The 23,548-nt window shown below is 42.1% G+C and overlaps 1 protein-coding gene across 2 annotated transcripts in view; it reads right to left on the bottom strand.

Moving 5' to 3' along the window:
• The window catches only part of dennd1b (DENN/MADD domain containing 1B), a 106,011-nt gene that overhangs the window by 53,821 nt on the left and 28,642 nt on the right, over positions 1-23,548 (bottom strand). For both annotated transcript variants that reach the window (XM_079641956.1, XM_079641957.1), the window contains exons 4-7: positions 9,467-9,516; positions 8,307-8,426; positions 2,700-2,769; positions 921-1,001 (exon numbers count right to left, since the gene is read on the bottom strand). In XM_079641956.1, the coding sequence (XP_079498082.1) occupies positions 921-1,001; positions 2,700-2,769; positions 8,307-8,426; positions 9,467-9,516 (321 nt within the window). The remainder of the gene's footprint in view (positions 1-920; positions 1,002-2,699; positions 2,770-8,306; positions 8,427-9,466; positions 9,517-23,548) is intronic.

The following is a 23,548-nucleotide window of genomic DNA, read 5'->3' as shown; positions in this document are numbered from 1 at the left end:
TTGATGACCTTATATTAGTCTGGTTATTTCTTATTTATTTATCTGTGTAATTAGATGCATAGTCTTCTGGGACCTTTGCCGCAACAAAAAAAATCAGTGTTGCTTTTTTTAATTGGTCCAAAAAAGATTAAAAAGGAGCGGAGGTCCTTAAGGACAAAAGGCTCACACTGAAACTCTTTTGATCCCATTATTATGTGGAGTCCGAGCAACAGGATAATAAAGATGTTGGTGAAGAAATATGATGAGTTCTAATTATAAAGGCCAGGAGTATGTGAGCGAACAGTGATAGGGAGAAAGTATTTGATGTATGAGCTGGAAACACACGAGGAGAGATTGTGTCAGAGTTAAGACAAACACTGGCTGACTTTGAGGGACCTGTGCTCATTAAGCCGTTTTACTTTTTGATAAGCAGGAGACATGGAGAGTTGTGAAGGACCCTTCCAGTTCAAACATGTCCAGCTCGGGCTTATCACACAGAAACCTGTTCGCGCCACTTCTTGTTTCCAAACAGAGTGTCAGTCCTGGGCCCTTTCTGTCTCTCTGTTGTTACCCATTGTATCTTCACCTCCTCCTGCTATCTTTTCTGTCTGCTCTGTCCATCACTCTGTCCATTTCAACCTCTATGCTTCGTCTATCTCTCCCTGTTGCTTATTCCTTGTCTGTTTCTATGTCATCTTTGACTCTCCTCATTGTGTCAAATCCTCTTTTGTTCTCATTATTCCTCACTTTGTTTCCACTTATTGTCTAGTATAATTGTTGCTCTACTTTTGTCTTTTATATATTTCTTGTTTTCTGCAGCCTCTTTCCTGATTCAACACGCTGCTACAGTGCCTGTCCCACTCTCCCTCTTTTTACCTCTTGTCTCAGCTGTCTTGCCTCTGATAAGGGGGGGGGGGGGGGGTTACGAGATCTGTACCTACCACACTCAGGTTGACTGGCGTGAAGGGCTTTGGCACTGGCAGATCATAGAGAGAATTCAGCATGTCATTCAAGTCATTTTCCTGGGGGAGAGAAAATAAACAACAAAGGAAAAGAAAAAACATTAAAACATAGGGCACATGAATTTTATTTACTTGTTTTGTTGATGTCACGAGTTATGTGTCAATCTTAACAACAGTGCTGGGACAGGCGCTGCTGCAGACCAGAGGGCAATCCTGCAGCGTGGCCTGGAGGGCTCCAAAACTTCCGACTGACATGTGTTTAACGAGCAATGGTGAGGTTAAAAGACGGCTGAGCGTAGGGCTGCAGACGCTTATTACCCGGCAGCGTTGATTTACGGCCGTGAGCGGGCTGTCTGTAATTAAGCCGGGGTCCCCGCTCCAAAGACAAGGGCTTTAAGAAGCCGTCAGAGAGCTGGCTTGACCACATAACAGGCCCTTGGATTATTCTTCCAGCATTTATGAGCTCTACAACAAGATTGCTATTTACACTCGGCTCGACAACTGAGCAAACAACAGCTTGCAACTTGTACTTAAACTAACTACTGTGAACACAGAGGTTACGCACTTCAGTTTGCTTTAGAGTCTTTTTTCTATTCGCCCTCTCAGAGAACTTTGTTTTGGTTTTGGCTAAGAATCGCTGCTTGTTTGAGGAAACGTGCACATGTGGGTATGTGCGCGCCAGAAGGAAATAGAAACTTGAGAGGAATGGGCGGACATATACAGTAAGAGAAAGAGAATGGGGGGAGGGAGGGAGGGGTGTTTGAGGGTGTGTGCGATCGAACAGCCTCCTGTCATGAGAGGCTCAATGCTCACACGCATGGTCAGCAACACGGCCTGGGGAAACAGTTCATTTACCCCTCGCCTTAAACCCTCATCGCTCTTCTGTCTTCCCTCGTCTGTCAACATCTCCCTCTCGCCTGGAACGGACAGCGGGGTAAATAGAAACCAAATCATGCACACTAACACTTCAGTCACCCAGGATTTGCAGCAAGCTCTCTCTCTTCCTTATCCACAAACTGGTCTGTTTTATTTGTCTGTCTCTTTCCACATTAGAATATCCTGCCCCTTAATCACTTAAATGTGTGTGCATGTTGAATGTTTATGTGATATGTTTGCGATTGTCTTCTATAGCGGGCCTCTCTGTCCTGATCATTGCTCTCTAAGGGTCTTGGAAGCAGCAGTGACTACATGACAATTGAAAGCGGTCCCAAAGCTCTCTGCATCTCCTCCGCCCCCCCCCCCTCCCTCTGCTTCTCTCTTCAGTCTAAACATGGGAACATCACCTACACCCTCTGAGCTAGACGCTGCACATCTCCCCAGTTTGTTGCATATTTTACATTTTCCCTCCCTTTGCTAGTACAATGCAGTGAATAGTCAGGGGAAAAGACTTTTGTGAAGTGTGAGCATTTGTGTGTGTGTGTGTGTCTTTCCATTTCTTTCTTAACGATTTGTTTTCCAGTAAATCATCAGGAATAACTTCCAGTGTCAGATCAGCGTTTGGTCTGTGAAATGTCAACATTGTTGCCGCTAACAACAGGAGCCAAGTCGAGCCCCAAGACGGCGAACAAAACTCGCACACAAAAGACAACATGCAGAAGAAGAACAGAATGGAGGGAAATATCTTACCACAGTACAGTTTCGAAAACACTAAACTGTGTACTTGTTGCTCACTCAAATCAAAACCACCATATCTTATTTCTCATGTGCTTACACCACATCATACATACAATTATAAATACATCCAGCAGATATGATTACCTGCTGTTTTGTTAGGTAGTCCGCCAGCGTATTCAGCAACTTGTAGTAGATTTCAAACCATGGTACATAGCTGCAAGAGTCAGAGAGACAGATTATTTATTAAGAACATTGAAATCATGTTATCATCTCTTTTAATAAACAGACACCATGTGATTCAGTGTTTGCGTTTATGTTGAAATAAAAAACAAAAGAGTCTCCTGCAAAAACAAATCAGTGCGTTGCAACTCATTCTAATAATTTCACTATCTGCTGGACAGTAAAAATGTAAAGAGCATTGAGTTTGTTGTGTATAGGTTTGCCCTACTACCGCGTGTATGTCCTGACTATTGTGAGTGACCTACAACTGAAAGATCAGGTGCGCACGGCACATTGATAATGAATTGTGTTCCCAGCTACTCAAAAGCACAGAGCTAGACAACAGGGGAAAAAAGTAAATGCTATCCAGTCCTTATTATGACATTCTTTGTACCCAGGGTCCTCCGCATGCTAAGGATTCCTGTCATGTATGCCCTTTAAGCCAATAGCAAAAGAAAGTAGATGAAAAAAAAACAAAAAAACAATGGAATTGATATTCTTTATAAAAAAAACAACAACATAGTTATCATGTCATGCGGAGAGATGCTATGGTTTACAAGCATGCTGCTCACAGATGCACAGGCTTAACAAAAATGCAGCCCAAGATGCCTCCTGCCCCCCTCCTCCTCTCACTGCTGCTTTTTTTTTATGCCCTTTGCATTTAAAAAAAATTGCCTTATGGAATGAATGTAATATAAATAAATTCATTAACAAGCTCAAAATAATTTATACTGCCGTGTTTGTGTTAAAGCTAATCGCTGAGTACACCCACCATAAGCTAAAAGCATCTGCAGCATGGCTTTCTTTACAGAGTTGACATATTCTTGGCCAAGTCGGGTTGCTTTCTATGTGGAAGAAGGCCAACATTTTTCTTTCGGCATAAAAGCTGCGAGGGCTCATTTAATGTTATGCAATCAAATAATAAAAACATGGTTTCCTATCAATGTATTGAATTTTGACTTAGTTTGGGGGGTTTCAAATGCACTTCTGAAAATTGCATGAATAATGATTATAAATGAGGATTTTTTTACATTATCATTAAATAAACAGCAACCCATTAATGCTTCATTAGCTTGCCTGGATGCAGGGGTTGAAGAAACAAAGTATTTGGAAAATGAGCCAACCAATCAAAGGAGTTGTTTGCTCATGTCAAAGGGTGAAAATGATGTTAAATACAATTCATTATGACGATAATTTAATACAAATAAAAACTCTGACAAAGAGCTTAAATCTGCAGTTTCATATGTATAATAAATGATGTATTTGTGAGGGGGAAGCTTGCGTTGTGTGAGTTTCTAAGCCAGTGAAGTCCTGCTCACGCAGTTGGCTGGAGACTGAGTAGTTTCCAGGGCATGGGTCACTGGCTGCTCTGTAGACTGGAATTAACACACAACAAGAAAACAATAAAGTGAACCGAATGCAAATGTTCATATCGCTAAATCCGCGAGGGGCCAATGGCAGGCCAGGTTCCTGGAAAAGTGCAGCCAAGCGCACCAATCAGAGAGGCTGAGTGACCATTAGCCTGAAACAATCAGCCTCTTAACATGCCAATATTTTGACGTCTGTGTGAAGATTTTCCTTAATCAGGTCAAATTCGCAGGAGCGACTAAATCAAACACGCGTATGTTAATTCACATGCTGACCGGATATCAACCTGAAGACCTATTTCTGCCACGTCAAACAACATATTACACAAATATCTGCATACGGGTTCAGTATACATTTAGCAATTACACAAAAAAGTTCAGCCTGATGTTATGAATAGGGGGGGGGTTGAGCCTTTGTATTATCTGACCCCAGTACGCTTGTTTAAAAAGCCAGGCTTCTGGACATTAATCCTCCATTCCTCACAGTTGAAGGGGATGTAAATAGGACTCTCGCTGTCAGAGCAGCCGTCAGGCCTCACAGATCTCACAGTCATTAAACCCCTACACCAAAGTGCTGAAAATCCTTTGTTTTAAAGGAAAATGCATAATCACTGGTGCAGGCAGCACAAATGATCAATATTCCTCTAACGTCTTCCCAAAATAGGCATTTGGGTTTCTATGCTTTCTTCAAATGTAATAGGATGAATATAATGTTAAGACGTATTGTTGTGTTCTACTTATCCTCCCCCCACCCCTACTCTGCTCTCTCTGTTGATGCAAAGTTAAAGTTTGGAAAGCTTAAAGAGATACTCCTACTCGCCACAGTTCATTGCTCAGATCTGTTTGTGCTTCGCAAATCCTCCGATAGAGAGCGAGGCATCCATCACAGGAGTGCTCAGTGTGTGGGGGCCCCGCAATCTCTCCTGCCATTTTAAACACATGTCTTCTCAAAGTGCCATGTACTCAGAGAATGAACCAGTTAATCTGCGGTCCACTCACAGCCCGCAGTGCTCTTTATCCCCGGCTCAGACTACCTAACGGCACGGAGATATCTGACAAAAGACAGGGACACAGAGCTGCCGTTGGGAGTTAAAATGATGCTATTATAGACAGGAGACGACACACAAATCTAGCTGAAATCAGACGTTTTAATATAGTTTTAACGAGCATATTATATATATATATATATCAAAAGAAAAATGTAGTTGAAATAAAAATAAACACACCAAAAAAATGTGATATTTATTTTATTCAGTACACCTCTCTGTTTGATTGGCTCCTAATATCATATAACTTTTATTAGCCCTTCTTGCAGCCATAAAGTACCTGTTGGGTGCTAAGTAAAACACTTATTCCTGTTCCTTAGATGAGTCTTAAATCTCCTTTAGTGCAGTCACCTGTAATCGTAAGTCATCTTACTCTTTGTAGAAGGCGCAGTGGAAGATTTCATTACACCTTTACTTTCACGGGTTAAGGGTTAAGTACAGGGAAGGAAGTGTCCTCCGGCGATCCTATGTGACCAAAAACTGAGGCAACGCAGTCCATAAAGTGTTTCTGAAGCGGCAGCCGTTAAAATAAAAGCTGAGGAAACACACATTCTTCCTTCCGAAATGACTCGCATTTCAACAGAAATTCCTACAAATGTGAGGGACAAAGATTTAGGGAAGATTGGGGAGTAACACTATAAAATGGTACAAGTTTTAATTAGCGTTTTTCGCCTCTTGTTTTGTTTAAAGTTTGCCTGAAGGGAGCGCGGCCCTTTCGACCACGGCTTTAGCAGTCCGACTACAAAGGGCTGTCCACATAAAACTGTCCTGCTCATTAAGGCACTTCCTCCTGTAAGCTGAGGTGACAATTTTATGGTCCCAGCACTTCAACAATCACTGAGACGCAAACTGTTTTAATTACCTTTATCCTATATCCATGGGAAGTGATAGATTCATCAAAAATTAACTAGTGGGCCTTGTTCTTCCTGCTTTACATTTCACCAAGCGCATTTTATCTGATAATTCTTTAAGATTAGCCATTTACAAGATCTGCATTTTCTTCCCCTTTTTCTTTGGTTATTATTCTTTCTTAACACAAATCAATCTTAATGTATCACTTAACTAATATGGCAAAATGAAAACACTGTTTAAAGAAAAATATTTGTCATGCTTTAGAATATTTTCACTTGTTCTATCTATGCTAAGAAAATAAAAAAAGATCATAACCCAAAAAAGGAAGCACACAAACAATTTAAATTAACGATAAAAAAAAAAACGTTCTATACGTTGTCTTATTAAAAATGAAGCAAGCCATGCAAACTACTCAAAATGCATAATGAATTTTATACATCATATGTCAAATGAATTAGCATGTCTAACTCAGCGAGAGGGACAGGGGAACCTCTGCTAATTGGCAGTGAAGCTTCATGCATAATTATGGGCCAAGCGTCTTTGCTGTCGCGCTGTGGCAGTAGCCGAATAACGAGGAGAAAAGAGAGAGAGAGGGAGAGAGGGAGCAAGAGATACGGAGGGAGAGAAAGAGAGAGAAAGGAAAGAAAAACAAAGGCCACGGAAGCTGGCCGGGGAGGGTGGGTGGTGAGGGAGGAGGGACACTGTTCTTCACAGCAGCTCATCAGGGCAGCGACAAACCCACGACTGTCCATCAACAGCAACACGCACAGCGCACACACACATAGACCAACACACACACACACACACACACACACACACACACACACACACACACACACACACACACACACACACACACACACACACACACACACACACACACACACACACACACACACACACACACACACACACACACACACACACACACACACACACACACACACACACACACACACACACACACACACACAATGCTGCCTTACACCAACAGAGAAAAAGAAAAGGCTTTGTGCTCCATTTCCAGTTTGTTGTTTGTTTAACTGCTTAATACATTCATTAAAAATGTATTTATATTGTATATTTTCCTCAGTTTATTCTAAAGTGCATAAGCCTGTCCACTGAGATTAACACTGGAATGCTCCTTCTTTGTAACGTTAAGGTAATTACATCTGTAAAAATATTGTGTCAACATGCAATTACATGGGAATTAAATGATAATAGCCTTTGTTGCAGAGTAATTATGCAAAGAAATGCAATTTTCCATGAGTTTGGTATCCTCATTTACGTACGCTGTGATAAGATGAATCCACCTATGAAATATCAAAAACTGCTAAATTTCTGGATAATTATAGGCACATCACTAACATATTTGTGTGGGCAGATGAGAATATAAATGTGTTATTCTGGCATAGTGCAGCTCAGTGTGAAGTGTGAGAATGAATAGAAATGCTGTCTAAAAAAATCAGTTTGCCTTTCTAAGATCTAGTAAATTAATTTTTTTCATCAAACTTGAGAAATAAATGCAGCCCTACAGTATATACAGTATAGATAGAGTATATATATATATATATATATATATATATATATATATATATATATATATATAGCTCTGAGACCAATCCATAGATTATCTTTTTTTTAAAAGGGCAAAACAACTCTTGGTTATTTGAATGGGAAAACAAAGGCACTGGTGTTTGAAAAGGTCTTTTTCCTCACATTCTCGTGATTCAGATTTTTAAATATGAAAGGCTGATTTTTATATGTTTGGACTTGTGAAGTGCAGCATAACTTCTAGAACATCCAGTTATCTATTGACATTATTTATGGGAATTGGATGTATTTGTTCTTTTAAAAAAATACAAATGGTATGAAACCTAGTGTTAAAGATTGTCTTACAGTAAGCAGTAAGTTCATTAGGACAACAAGAACAAAATACAAGACAGAAATAAAACAAATGAAATAGACACGTACAGTATCTTGGAGTATTAAAAGCAAAACAAGAATTAGTGAGCATGTGAACGTGCATGTGTGCATGTGCATGGTGTGTGTGTGTGTGTGTGTGTGTGTGTGTGTGTGTGTGTGTGTGTGTGTGTGTGTGTGTGTGTGTGTGTGTGTGTGTGTGTGTGTGTGTGTGTGTGTGTGTGTGTGTGTGTGTGTGTGTGTGTGTGTGTGTGTGTGTGTGTGTGTGTGTGTGTGTGTGTGTGTGTGTGTGTGTGTGTGTGTGTGTGTGTGTGTGTGTGTGTGTGTGTGTGTGTGTGTGTTACCTGAGCAGGCATATGCAGACCCGGCAGCCTTGAGTGAGTCGGCAGAAACCAAACCTCTGCTTGCCGTCGATGTCCGTCAGCACAAAGGTGAAGTTCTGCCCCACCTGATTCTGGGAGACCCTGGGGCCAGACATAGGGGACACATACTCACACAGGGCCAACACCATAATGACTCAACAATCAACTGAATACAATTGGGTGCAGTAAATCTACAAAATCATATACACTTAGAATACTATATAAGAAAACACAATGTTGTCTGGCTGGATTAGAACCAAACTCATTCTCAGACAAAATCTCACCATGAGCTAATTCTCTAGTCTTGGTCCAAATCTGATGTCACATCTGAATGGCAGCCAATATGGCTGCTTGAAAAACTGTACAAATCTTTTTAAAGCCCAAGGTACATTTGAGAGAATCTCTGCACATTCCTAAACCACTAGATGGCAGCAGCTCAGCTTCAGTAAAAGAAAGAGCAGCCCCCCCCCATTTCTCTCTCTGTGTCTTTACAATGGGTATTTTAACATGTCATTTTCCATGCTCAAAATAAAGAAGTCGGTACTTTTCAGAGAGCAGCTGGCCGCATCAGGCCTATATTATTAGCAAAGGAAAAGACTCTTCCTTAGAATCTGTGCTCTCTAACTCTCAGGAATTTACTGTATAAACTACTGTGCACAACTATTCAAGTGCGCAGGTAACTGATGACCTCATCAGCATCGTACCTCGTTATAGTGTCCTCAGCATCAAAACCTTTACATTTTTTGGGATATGTTAATGTTTTTGGGATGTTTTTCGCAGGTACAGCTAGCACAGATTGTGTTCAAGAAATGTTCAGATCTGCAGGGGTTCAATACCTGAGAGGCAACTAGCAATCACAATATGAAATACACTCATCATTACACTTTGAAAGTTAGTAAATCATCCTGTGAATGTTCATAGGAATGATGGTAATTTCACCGTATCAGTGTGATACGAAAAACACACATCATCTCATTTCCTTTTTTCAAATGCACATGTGTATGTGTATTGTAGTGTTTTTGTGTGTACGTGCGTGTTTATGTGTGTGTGATTGTGCGTGCGGAGTGTGTGCATGTTTTCAAAAGAGGTGGAAGTGAGCTGTAGTGCTTAAACGAAGAAGCATTGAGGGAGAGGAATCGTACCTTTCCACGTCAAAGGGAAAGCAGAACTTTGGTATCGTCTGAAGGACCTCCTGAGAAACCAGAACAGAGAGAAAGACACACACCTTTTAAGAGAAAGACACATATCAGGGAAAACAAATAATACCTGTGCACTTCAATACGAAAATCTCTTGGGCTTACACTAAGTGGGTGCTATCAACTGGCTAAACAAAATGAGGATTAATGTTAAATGCTGCTGATAGCAATCAGACAAAGTCTTCACATCCCAAACACTGCAGCCTAAATGCACTTAATCCAAATGAATGGGCAATATAAACCCCTTCAATTGGCAGAACACAGTGAAAAGGTTCCCTTTTTTTGCCGAGATTTGGGAGGGATCCTCGATCCACAGCTTGAATAATTAGCAGTTAATAAGTTCATCGATTATCGGGTGCCAAAGGGAGATGAAAAGATAAAGGGAGAGCGAGAAGGAAAGAAAGAAAGAGAGAGAGGAGAGACCGGGGACACAACACTAAGGCGATGGTGGCAGATTGTAGTGACAATGGGCTAAGCAGCTCTGAGGGGTTAAGATGTAGGGGGGTGGGGGGGTACAAGCCTCCGGGGCTTTACCTCCCAACACCTCCCTTGTGGGATGGGGGAGTGTAGGGAGGCTGAGGGTCTGCAAGCGAGGTGGGAGGGAAGGGGAGAGGGGGGCAACTTTTCACCAGCAGCATATGGATTTAGACAGGGAACAGGGACAGAGTGGAGCACCATATGGGTGAGCCTCTCCAGACCAGAGGAACCTGCTCCCCGCTCTGACTGTGGATACGTCTGTGAATATTTTTTTTATTTATATATATTTTTTGTAATATATGTTATTGACGGTGAGAAACGGCATATCCGTCTCCCTGTTTGTACCACACACACTGATAATAAAGTTGAGTTTGACTATGATTATGGATCTATCTGTGGCTCTGTCTGTGGCTCGGCCTGTCTCTCTGTCTGTGGTTCTGTCTGTCTACCCTCTCACTGGCTGCTAACCTGGCACAGAGCGGTCACCAGGCTCCGGGTCTTTTCCCCCCGTCTGTCTTCCTGCTACCTCTTCCTGTGTTGTGGCCCGGCTCTGCCAGCCTCACACACTAATCCCTGGGACAGGGTGTCTGTCTGCTCTGGCCTCCCTCGCCGTCTCTCTTTCTCTTGGTCCGCCTGCCAAGCTCGGCCACTGAGCCCAAGGTCTGTCTCTTCTCTCTGAAGGGAGACGTTCGAGCCGAGTGATGCAGCTGCTCCACAACCTCTCACTCTGCCTCCCCCCCAGAGACGGATCCGAACGACAGGTTGGGTGTCTTCGGCTCCATTCTGTGGCTAAGACCTCGCTGTGGGGAGTATGTCACTGATCGCCCCCCCCCTCCTGTGCCCCTCCTTATCAAAACTTAAAGCTGCCACCCCAGCACAACACGACCATCGCCACAGACAAGCCAGCAACAGCAACAATGAGCTATGACAGAAGGGGGGGGGGCTGTGTGTGTGTGTGTGTGTGTGTGTGTGTGTGTGTGTGTGTGTGTGTGTGTGTGTGTGTGTGTGTGTGTGTGTGTGTGTGTATTTGACTGTATGATGTATGTGACTGCCTGCCTACTTCAAGGACTTTGTGCATTCAATGTGAGAGGGTGGTTAAGCATGTGCATTTGTACGTGTTTGTGTGTATGTGGGTGGGCGGCTGAGTTTGACGTGTGTGTGTGTGTGTGTGTGTGTGTGTGTGTGTGTGTGTGTGTGTGTGTGTGTGTGTGTGTGTGTGTGTGTGTGTGTGTGTGCCCACATATGGAGCATACGGGAGGGGCGGGAAGGCGAGGCGGGGTGGGTGGGAAGTGGTTGTTTTTACTTATCAGGATCTGTGATAAAATTGAGAACTCAACAAAGACTGAGGGCTCGGTGGCAGAGGAGGTCTTCGTCTCTGCTGTGTGTCTGTGTGTGTGTGTGTGTGTGTGTGTGTGTGTGTGTGTGTGTGTGTGTGTGTGTGTGTGTGTGTGTGTGTGTGTGTATGTGTGTCTCTTGGCGTGTGCGGCTGTAAAACTGTCACACACATCAGAGCTGCCATCGCTGTATGCGTTTGCTACTATTATTAACCACTATGTACGCACACCAATATGTTCCAGAGAGCCCTCCCTGGCGCACTGCATATGGCACACAACCCAAACAGACACACACGTGCACAATCACACACAAACACACACAAACACGCTATCTTAATAAATAAAAACATTTGACTTGCCAGATTTGAGAGTTGTCACAGCCCCGCCCACATCAGTTGTCTCTGTTTGAGTGACAGTGTAGGGGCTGTAGAGACTCTGATCTCATACGGGACCAGAGGGAAGTGATGTGTTTGAATGTGTGTATAATGTGACAGCAGACATGCTTTATATAAATATATTTATATACATTCTTCATACCATATACTGTTTACATATCAGTCTTAGAGCCTCCCTTAGGAATCTGAAGCCATACAGTCTTTTATTTTAATGTGTTGTCTTTAGCCATTAAAGAGACTTTATTAAATCAGACAATAGCTACGTTATCCCTACCGTATGTATCAATGCACTATAGCAGTAGTTCCCAAACTTTTTCTGTCAGGCCCCCCCTTTGGAGAAAAAAAAAAGTCGGGCCCCCCCAACACAAGTCAGGCTCAGTGGCAGTGCCAGAGATTTTATTTTGGGGGTGCTGTGGGGTAGCTTGACGTTTCATAGAGAGTGCTGAAACATTTAGGGTTTCCCATTAATGTACCGGTCGCTACAGTGGAATTTTCTACTTTAACAATCCCCACGCACACACAATGTACCCGCGACTGTTACAATGAAGGCTCGATAATCAGCTCACGGCATATAGGTGTAAGCAGGGGTAAAGTGCTATTTTTATAGGTGGTCTGTGGACCTTACATAGGGGGGTCCAGGGGCAAGCTCCCCCGGGAAGATTTATTTTTAAATATTGAAGTTAAAAGCATCAATCTGGTGCACTTTGAGAGCAAAATGAAGAGATCTATGGATACATCTCTCAACACCCATTTGAAACAGAACTGTAAACAGATTTACTTTTTCTTTATGGATATTTTACAAATCACCCTTTTAAACTTTATTATTTTTTTACTGTCATATAGTATTTCATACCTGTTTTTCATTTATTCTCTTATTTTTTTTATAACTATAATGATCATATAAATCTGTGTCTCGGAAATAATTGTTTACATTAATGGTGACCAAAACGTTTGAGACCCACTGAGATAACACTGAGAGTCCTTTAGCTCACTGAGTCTCTCAGTCTGACAGGAGAGGACTCTCCTCCACTTTGTTGTTGAAAAAACTCCTTATATCGGTTAGCGTAGCTCGCTAGCACAACAACGATCTCTGGTACCGGTGCGCTCTCTCTCGCTCGCGCACACACACAAAATGGCTCGTTTCACACACACACAGAGCCGAGCTTTAATGAAACACAGTAACCCAGACGTAATAGTACTGTATCATATTATTTTCGAATCAATAATTTTTCAAATTATGATTTTCTTTTTTTTTTAATAACCATTTTCCCTCCTCGTCTCCCCCTTTCATGCCTCTGCGCCCCCCAGGGAACCACTGCACTATAGGGATAACACTTCCATAATGACTTGATAAGCTGTTGTTTGTTTATTTCTGTTCATTGATTGGTTGAAATAACGTAAATCATAGTGAGAACATTTCCAAAACCATTTAAGGTCTTACTTTGTGCTCTTGGGAACTCAGATCTGACTAACAGTCCAAAGCCTAAAGATATTCAATGATAAAGCAGTAAACAGTGACATGTGGGCGACTAAAATCAGTAAATGTTCGACATATTAGCCTGAAGAGATTCTGCCTTCTGGTTAGTCGACATATTGGTTCAGCTCTAATGTATTTACATTAATATAATACCAACTCTTCTTTACTTCTTTTACTTAATGTTTTTTATGAATGGAAAATCAATACAAACTTTTAAGGGAAATTGCTGGAGAGAAAAAATAATCATTATGTTATTGTTGTAGTGTATGAGGTCAAGAGGCACACTGAGATTTACAAACATAAATATAATGTATGAAAATAATGTATTTTTAGGTTCTTACAAAATTAATAAAATGGCATGTCATTAGTGGCCTGCTTTTTATAATCAGGGTCTGGATAATTTACAGACTTCACTGTCAAAACTCCTTATTCGATCGAGAAATCAGCTAGAAAGAAGTCCCATAAGGGTAAAGGGATGTGAATATCTTGCAAAAAAAATAAAACATATCTGAAAACCCGAGAATAAAACCAAAACTATCTGTATGGCATACCACTAGTAAGTGAGAAAATATGTTTTGGATGAATCGCCCCTTTATCGTGAGTTCAACAGTGTTCCTGTTCCAACATCCCTTTGAGTTTTTAACCAAGAAGACAGCTTGTATGCAATGTGCGACTCATAATCTTACTTTTCCTCATCTGGCAGTCTGTTTTCTACATCATACCTGTGGAACTGATAACTCTCACTCGCATCTCTTTCCACGTCCCTCTGTCCATGACTGGGCCCTATACCGTGGGGATATGTCTAAACAGGAACGGCACAAAGGGGGGTGTTCTTCCGCAGTTTTTAGTACAGTGAGCCCACCACACACACACACACACACACACACACACACACACACACACACACACACACACACACACACACACACACACACACACACACACACACACACACACACACACACACACACACACACACACACACACACACACACACACACACACACACACACACACACACACACACACACACACACACACACACACACACACACACCCTGCTTGCCATTTTCCCAAGACAAAAGAAAAAGAGGCAGCTAATATATTTGCAGCTTTGTAAGGGGGGGGGGGGTTGGTGGGGAGGTGGAGGAGGAATCTGCTGCTAGGCTGGGCTTGGCAGACAGTTGTGTGTGTGAGTGTGTGTGTATGTACTGTTTATCGTGAGTGGAGACAGGGGTATCACTCAGTGAGACAGAATACTCTGGGTTCCCCCAGCGGACGATCCTGCTATCACTGCACCACAACACTACAGCAGCACACAGCAGCACACAGCAGCACACAGCGGCTTTGCATGGCGGCCCTGCAGGATAGCAACATACAATGGGGGAAACGCAACAAACTTTGCAGCACAGAGCGACAATTTCGCTTTTATACTCTTAAAAATAGATCTAGACTTGACTTTTATACATGCTCTAGCCTAATTATATTAAAAGTAATTGTGGTGGATTAAGCTATAGTTAAGGCATACAGGGGTATGGAGGGATTTGACAGGTGACAGATCATACTCTGTGGGCTCTATGCACGCAACACCTTTTTTTGGCCACTCCCCAACACTAAAAAGGATCAAAAAAACAGCTTTTAAGATCACAGCAAGTGGACAGAATGATGTTAAACAGTTTGTTATTAACGGATTAAAAGCAAAACTCTGCATGGGCCATGGTGTTTCATTTTGGGTGTGAACTTCATGAGCAACCTTCATTTTCCCATACGCTTGCGAAGAAAGAGGTGAGAGGCAGGAGTGTTGCAGAGAAATGGATTAAAAAAAAAAGGCAAGTAAGGAGTTAAAGTGAAAAAGGCCAAAAATCAAAAACTATGAGTTTTTTTTTTTAACGAAAGTTAAAGAGAAGGGGAGAGGCAAACAGAGAGATTGACAGAATTGAATATGTTGTGGAAGGAGCGATGGAGAAGATATTCGATGGACGGACACAGCAACAGAAGGAACGAGGGGAAGGAAGGGGGGGAGAGAAGAGCAGCCCAGTTCATGCCCCTCTCCCCAAGCAGCGAGGACTCCTCCCTGGGGGGACTCAGACTTTAAGCCCCTGCCCTGCTTTATATTCCCCTGGCTACTGCAGCCAGATCAATCTAGCTAGCTTCCCAGTGTAACTCAACCTAGTTCATAGCAGCGTGGCCCCCAGAGCCCCCCATACAGGCTGTGGTTCTGGGAGGAATGGAGGCCAGAGGCAGGCACATTTGTAAATGTACCACTGGTATACCTATATTAGAAACACACTTTAAGAAGGACTATATCAGTGTTTTTGCATGTGTTAGCCCATTACTTCAATTCACATATACTTTACATTACTGTCAGCCGTTTTCAAAGCATGCTGTGCTGTTTTAGATTTTCTGAATGGGATTTTTACTGTATAATCCATCATAGTGAACATTGTGCCGGCTTTTATTTTTTTGTCAAAGTTAATTTATTATTTCCAGGTAATGCAATTGAAAGACTGATTTGAAAAGCCTGCGCTGCGTTACCACACAAAAATAACATAACTCAAAATAATGCAAACAAGATGTTCACTGTGATGAATTACCTACGTTTTTGCCAGACGAGTTTTCATACCATATGGACATAAATAGAAATCAATTTATGTTTTGATGGTAGTAAAACAAATTTGAACTTCCAAGAGTGTACTGCACATATCTGTGAGGATTTAACAGTGACTATGCAAAGCTCTGGAGAGTGTGTCACACGTGGTGAGCTAATGTGCACGAGTCATCAAAGGACTGGTTAGGGCAGCATAATATATTGGGGGTTTTATTTAGCTGTTAACTTGCAGAATAACCACATTGCGTGGGCAGCAATATTGCACACAGATTGATTTATGTTTAAGTAAAAAAGTAGCAGTAATGCACTTATAAAATGTATATATTGGAGTATTTTGTGTTCAGTTTAATTTACAACAGAGCAAAATCTGTTAAAAATAGACAATTTCAGCCAAAACGATTCTGTGAGGTTAAAAATGTCAAGATAACTTAGGATGTACAAAGTTAACAAAGAGGACATCAGCTGGAGAAGTGGCCAATAGCGATGCCTCTTTGCTTATCGCTCCCATTTAAAGTCTACAAAAAATAATTTGTGGAATTGTCAAAGATTAAATGCCTTGTTTTAAGGGAAACATGCCCAATGTTTGCGCACATAAGCCAATTTCCCACGGGGGTCGATAAACATGTTTCTGATTTAAATTCCGATACAAATAAGCTATAACATAAATAAATGAACAGCTGGTTCCTCCTCACAACTCTATTTAGAATTCATTACCTTTTAACTATGGCAACTCTGTATTGCAAAGTGTAGTGAGCAACGGTCTGTTGAACACATAAATAGTTCACATGAATATTGTCACACCTCACACGATCTTTTTTTTTTTTTTACTATTCATGTATATGAAAGTATTCCCCAACTGATGCTCGCTCTGCTGGAATCAAAAGTATGCTTTAAGGTAAAAGTCGAGAGGGACCAGTTCCTGTTGAATGTGTTTAATAACAGCAAGAAAAGCAGCGTGTGCAGAGCTATCTTTTCCATATGTGTCAGGCGGTATAATGGAGTTTTGGGCTGCAGTGGTTTGCAGGCAGGGACGCTGGTTATCCAGCCAGCACTTCAACAGTATAATGACATCGTCAGCAGGGCTACTCACACATCAGCGCCGGAAACCACAGTGTCTCCACTCACCCTTCTTTCACCTCTTCGTCCCACATGCTCTTGTGCCCTCTTCATCACCTTCTCTCTTCCTCTTCCCTTCTCTCACATTCCCTCCATCCCCCACTCTCCGTCCTCTTTCACCTCCCTCCCAAACCCCCTGTCGTCATCTTAGAATCCCCCCCTCCTGTACACCCCACCTTTTCCTCACCCTTACCAGCACCCCTCGTCCCCCCTCTCACCCCCCTTTTCCCAATTAGTCTGTCTGTGTGCAGCTACCCAGCCGATCTCTGCCCATCCTGCCGGTGCTGGTTCGCTCACCGAGCCCCTCTGGCGAACATGACAAAGAGAGATCCTCAGTATTCAAACAGACACACACTGCTTTCAAATGCCGAATGGCAGGGTCGACCTGGGTGCAGCTTTAAGCAAAATATTCAAATTCTCAGCCTTTCTTTTTTAAGAATTTGCATGGATATGCATTCATTTGCAATGTGTAAAGGCACAAGGACAGCTGAGCCTTGGTTGATGGAGAGAGAAAATACATAATGCAGAATAAATATATATGATGGTATGAAAGCTTGATTGGGTGGACTGTTGAATTGAAACTAGGAAAAACGTTTAACACAACGATACATGTCGATTTTTTGGCACCGAATAATTGATGAACTGATAACTGACTTTTATCAGGTCTTTTAAAGGGGAAGAATCAGTCTGTGTTCTAATATAGGGTAAAGGACAAACTTCCTGAACAATTTCCTGTTTCCTCAGTGATATCAAATCTGGACCATATACTGAAGGTTACTGAGAAAGAAAGAATGAAAAGCATAAGAGTTGGAGAGAATATAATATCTAAGTGTTTAATGCTCTATTAAAATGTATGGAAAAAAACGTTGCATTCAAATTGTAGATCCATGAGAAGATGTAGCACTAGTTGTGACGAGCAGTTGTTGTTCCTTTCAGGCAAAAAAAGACAAAAGGGCTGATTCCTATTCCTCCATTATTATTCCTATTATTATAATGCTTTACAAGTGTCAAACAATCTATACGAGCAAGTCCAATAATGTTTACCAAACCTCTCTTCCTGAACAATAGTATTATTTTATTAGACCAGCAGATAAACCCACGTATGCTAGTGACTGGAAAATGTTGTTTAAGGCATATCAAAGCTAAGAACTGCTTGACCACAGAAAGGCATGCATACCAATGTGATGTGTTTTCAGAGTGCATGTCAAAGCTACAGGTTATTATCCTGCTTTTGCTACAAATGAGCAAGGTGAGGGCTAAGCAATACTGCTTTGTATGAATGTTATGAGAGTGGAACCCAGGATTCGATCCCTGATGTCAAGACATTTCCGCGTTTGGAGAGGAGAAACCTTTTTGGCCTACATGTCGAAGGAGGATAAATGACGACAATAGATGTCATGATTATTCTCAGAGGGAATATCACGGGTTTATGGGTATGAATCAAGGGATTCGATTTTTAAGTTTGGTTTCTAATAATGTCATTAGGGTTTAATGGTAGAACACACTTGGTAATATGAGGTCCCTGCAGGTTCGGAGAGTAATCAGTAAAACCTTGAGCTTGTGATTTCCAAAATAGGGATGTCCTGACAGCATAAAAACGGTTCTAATAACAGTAAAATTCCATGATTCTCGATACCCAAGTCGATGCAAAATACATGATTGTGTTTTTAATTAAATATTTGCTTTGACTATTGGCATCAATCAGTTTCATTTTGCATGTTTAGCTAGTGTGATAAAGTTAAACAGGTTATAATTCCTTCTCATATATTTTTTATATTGCTTTCTAAACATCTGTATTTATTCAAGTTTCCTTAAAAAAATGAAATTGCATTTAGTTTATAGTTTAGTTAAAATCATGATTTACTTTTCTACAGAATAATGATTGAACGCGTGAAACTAAACAGAAATACCATACCTTATTTTTTAGGGGGCAACTGAGTGCAAAAATGATCTTGTGCAGACACAGAGGGAAACTAAAAGAAGGTTTAGAGATAAAGCAGACAAAGGGAAAGACTGAGAGAGACACAGAAAATGACAGACAGAGACGGGAGAGATGGCAATGAGGCCAGATAAAAAGATGGAATAAAAAAAGCTAGAGATGGTGAGGAGAGTAGCCGCAGAACAACGGGCAGAGACACAGGCTCCTCTGGCCACAGCAGATCTCAGACCCTGCAGAGATTCCTTTCATTAGGCTTTAATAGTATGCTGCCGGCTTGCCATTCTGACCCGCGCTCTGTGCCAGTAATAAGAACGGCCTTCAAAGCTGGACCAAAGCACCAGAGCTGCTTGAGAGGGGGAAGGTGGGGTGCACTTTCAAATTGACACGGGGGCGTTACATTTTCACATCCTTGCTCACTCTGCCTGGGCTGATAGGAGAGGGAAATGTGGGGAAAGGAACAGTTTTGTCTTTCTGGTTGTTTTTTTTTTACTCGCCTCCGTTAGATTTTCTTTCCTTATTCAGTGTGTTAGGGGAGGTTATTTTGGTTCAGTCCCATGTTACCAAAGCTCCTCTCCAGGAGGTGTTGAAGGTGGCATATTGATCTTATGGCCTCTTCAAGCACATGCCAACACCTGACAGGTATATGTGGTCATATATCCATATGTGTATGTGCCACCTCTATAGCGATATGGAACCCTGTTTGCTGAAAATATTTGTTATTTTTAAAATCTGCACTTCTAGACCCCTAAAGGATATCAAAGATGCCTTAGCCAAGGACAGAATAATGGCTTTGGTTTTCCCCTCCTGTGAAGCACAACAGCACACACTTCCACCGGCCTCAACACCTTTCAACCCCCTCTTGATTGGGACACGTCACTGGAAAATTCCAAATACTATCCCAGAAGCAATAGTATTTGTCCTGGCTCAAGTTTAATAATAACGATAGGGAAAATGTTGCTTGAAATCTTTTATTTTCTCTTTGGGCTATATAGTGCACATGTAGCACCAATGTATCAATTTGTGTTAACAGGAGCGATAAGATCCCCTTAACCTCCCACTGTCCAACCCCAAAGTCATTCCTCCGTCTATCAGCTGTTAATGAGTCACCTCTAATATAATAACAATGCACAGGGGTAGTTTAAATGTGATCCATTGTGCTGCACTCATTTATTTTCAGCTTTTTACATAATGGATGTATTTATTTATGTTATGAGGTGAGGGGGCATATTGCTTGGAGAATAAGTACTATATGGCATCAACAATAACAGTGTGCATTATTCCAGTGCTAATAACCTGTCCTGCTGATGTCCTTTCTACATATCACAGATGGGCTCAGACAGGGGAGAGCGGCAGTATTATGCCTCTGCCGAGATCTTCCACTGAATATATTACCATGTGATAGGGGGAGATGTCTCACTCCCTAACACACACACACACACACACACACACTTGTAGTGTTGGGCCAAGAGAGCTGCATATGCCCCAAACATACAAGCATGGGCTTCATTAATGAAGTGCCAAGAGGAGAGAGAGAGAGAGAGAGCGCATGCGTGTGTGTGTGTGTGTGTGTGTGTGTGTGTGTGTGTGTGTGTGTGTGTGTGTGTGTGTGTGTGTGTGTGTGTGTGTGTGTGTGTGTGTGTGTGTGTGTGTGTGTGTGTGTGTGTGTGTTTGTGTGTGTGTGTGTGTGTGTGTGTGTGTGTGCACCAAGCAGCCGGGGGGGATTTCCTTCTTTAAGCTCTTAGCTCCCACTGGGCCTCGCTCGACTGTATGAACCCTGATGTGGGCCTGCCTCTAACACATGGCGTCACACACACACACACTCACACAAAGATATACCCTCGCACACACGTACACACAAAGAATGTATACATTGAAGCTCAGCAGGAGGGCGGCACTGGCTCCAAAACATTTGGCTGTGGACGTCTCATTGACAGATGTACATGGAATCTAGCGGTGGAGGTCAGGTCATCGCTGCACCCTCCTCTTCCTCCTTCTTCCTCCTTCTTCCTCCCCTCCCTCCCTCTCTTCATCCTTCTCTTCCTTTACAAAACACCCTAAGTGCTTTGCTATTGCCTCTGTCCGTAGCTGGTGGCTGTGCCCTGTATGTAGGGGTGGTTAAGGAGACTTGCACGCCAATTAAGCCCGATACTTGTGATTGTGTGATATCTCTGTTGGCAACAGCAGTGTGCGGTTATGGTAAGCCTGGCATCTTTTACCGTAAATATGAGCTTCCTGGTTGACAGGGACAACCTGTTTCTAAGTGTAGAGATTCACTCTTTCTTCCTCTGAATGCAGCCACAATGCTGAGGGAGTTTTGCAGCTATCAAGAAAACGTTTGAGAACATGTACTGCAGTATTACACTAGTTCAGTTTGGTAAACCCAATAAGCAGATCTGGCAGATTAATGTACAATTCAAGATGTCATAAAGCAAAACAATGTCTTAGCACATGACTAAAAACCTCCCTGTTCCCTATTCTAACATCTCTGTTCCCTTACTGTGGCTACAAAGTCAGTTTCTAACTGTTGTTAAACTATTGCATTTAAAAAATCTGTGATAAACATCCAGAGTGATGAAGCTTGATGACGCAAAGATTTAACTTAACTAACTTGTTCATCGTTTTTTTTACCCAGTAATTTGGTATTTTTCTATTGACCATGAACATCATTTATGTTTAGCAGGAACTAGTTTAGTCCAAATACACCATCTATTTACTGTACCTTGCTTTTGGAACTGGGAGTGGCATATTAGTGAACTAAAATAATATATCTAGCTGAATCCAATGCTGTCTGCCTGCAACTTGGGAAACACGAGCCACCAACAGTTTTTTACTCGACCGCCAAAACACACCACTGCTTCCTTTTCGCCGGTCACTGTGCGATGCTGGAGAGATGTGAGCAGCGGGGCGTAAAAACACTTCTCCATGCTCCCATCTCCACCACCCATCGTCTCTTAGGAAGCCAGCCCAGAGGTCAGCGCAATCAGGATCCATGAGCAACAAAGGGCTCTACTTAGGCGTCCAGCTCAGTGCCCTAGCCATAGGCCAGTTTAGTGGGCCGAGACTGTCTATTAGGCAAGACCCTGGAACACCCTAGGGATCCAAGGTGAAAAGGGTTAGGGAGAAGAATAAAAACACTATCAACCCAGACGCATACACACACATATTCTCCAAGACATACACAGATAATATGAGGCCTTGTTTGACACCGCTGTCAGGGTGCAGTGAAGGGGAAAGACGAGACCCTGTGACACGCTTAGATATCACACCCGTACGTACACAAATACACACATTCAGGACTCTACTTTTCCACACACACAAACACAAAAAACGTATCAATTTCCATCTTTTTCATCTCTCAGTTTCCCGTACTTCTTGCCTTGCTGTTAGAGCTTCACAAAACTGGCTCTAGCAGCATCTAAAGAGCTGGCAAAATATGCTAATTTTCAACAGCATGTCACTACCTCTCTGTCTCCTATCTGTTTGGAGGATGGGTGGGGAAGTTGGCCCTTGTGATAAGACTAGTCTGACAGAGGTGCTGTACTTTTTTCTGTAGCATCATCCTTTTACTGCCATCAACCATTCCACGCCTTCCTCTGTCAACCACAGTCAGGCTACACAGATGCGCCGTCTGGTGCATTATCATTGACGATATCACTGACTTTATCACTAATAGGTGGTGTTTCGCATCTGAACTTGTTCATTTCTCAGTAACTGTGAAAACAACCTTATCATTGGAGTGTGGCCAACATTTTATGATGGGTTTGTAGAATAACTCCGACTTATCACTGTCTTTTTTCTATTCTGTGATTTCCATGCCCCTAACGTTGTTTCACCTTTCCATCTTCAATCTTGTGACTCCTTCACCTCCGGCCAACTTTAACATTTTGTTCCATAACTTTTTTTATAAACTAACCTGCTTTCAATTTTCAATCTCTTCTAGTTTTCTATACTGTGCTCACCATCACGGCACAAACCACAGTGACAGTTTTATCCCAACGGCCATAAGACTGATCAACTCCTGAGCCCTGTTAAGTGCCTTCAGAACTTTAAGCATTCATAACATATTGATTTATTGATGTATTACTTCAATAAGCAGTATTTTGTTCTTGTACAGTATTTGATCCAACATTCTATTTTTAGCTCTTCTTATTCAATTGTACATGTATATAGTTTACTTCTGCATTACTTGCACACTGGTCAATTTATCTTGCACTATTTTATTTGTATTCTGTTTCTTTCAGCACTATTTCCCTTTAATTCATTGGTTATGTCATTTATATTTATGTTGCATTGTTGAAGGAGAATTGGACTTAAAAGTTGAATTGCCATAACTACACTGTCGCTACAGTACATATGACAATAAAAACTTTGAATCTTAAATCTTGAATCTTTTCGGTGCTATAAGGTCTCAACTGAGGGCCACATGTCATTACCTTTTGCATCTCTGGCTCTGTGCTACTGATCCTCCACACACCCACCTCCACTCCTCCACAACCACCAACTATTTCCTCCTCTCCTTAGAGTTAACACTTGTCCACCAGCTCCCCTCCTTTACCTTAAACCCTCAGACCCCTCCTACCTCTACCACTAAATCCTTCCCCCTTCTCGCCTCACCCACCCAGGACCTGCCCATAGCTCTGGCCACCAATCACATGATGTCAGGCAGCCTGTCCTGAAGGAGC

This window comes from Notothenia rossii (genome assembly GCF_949606895.1).
Source record: "Notothenia rossii genome assembly, chromosome: 1".
NCBI classification, from domain to species: domain Eukaryota; kingdom Metazoa; phylum Chordata; class Actinopteri; order Perciformes; family Nototheniidae; genus Notothenia; species Notothenia rossii.
The sequence above is the reverse complement of the archived record's forward strand: the minus strand, read 5'-3'. Positions and strand labels throughout refer to the sequence as shown.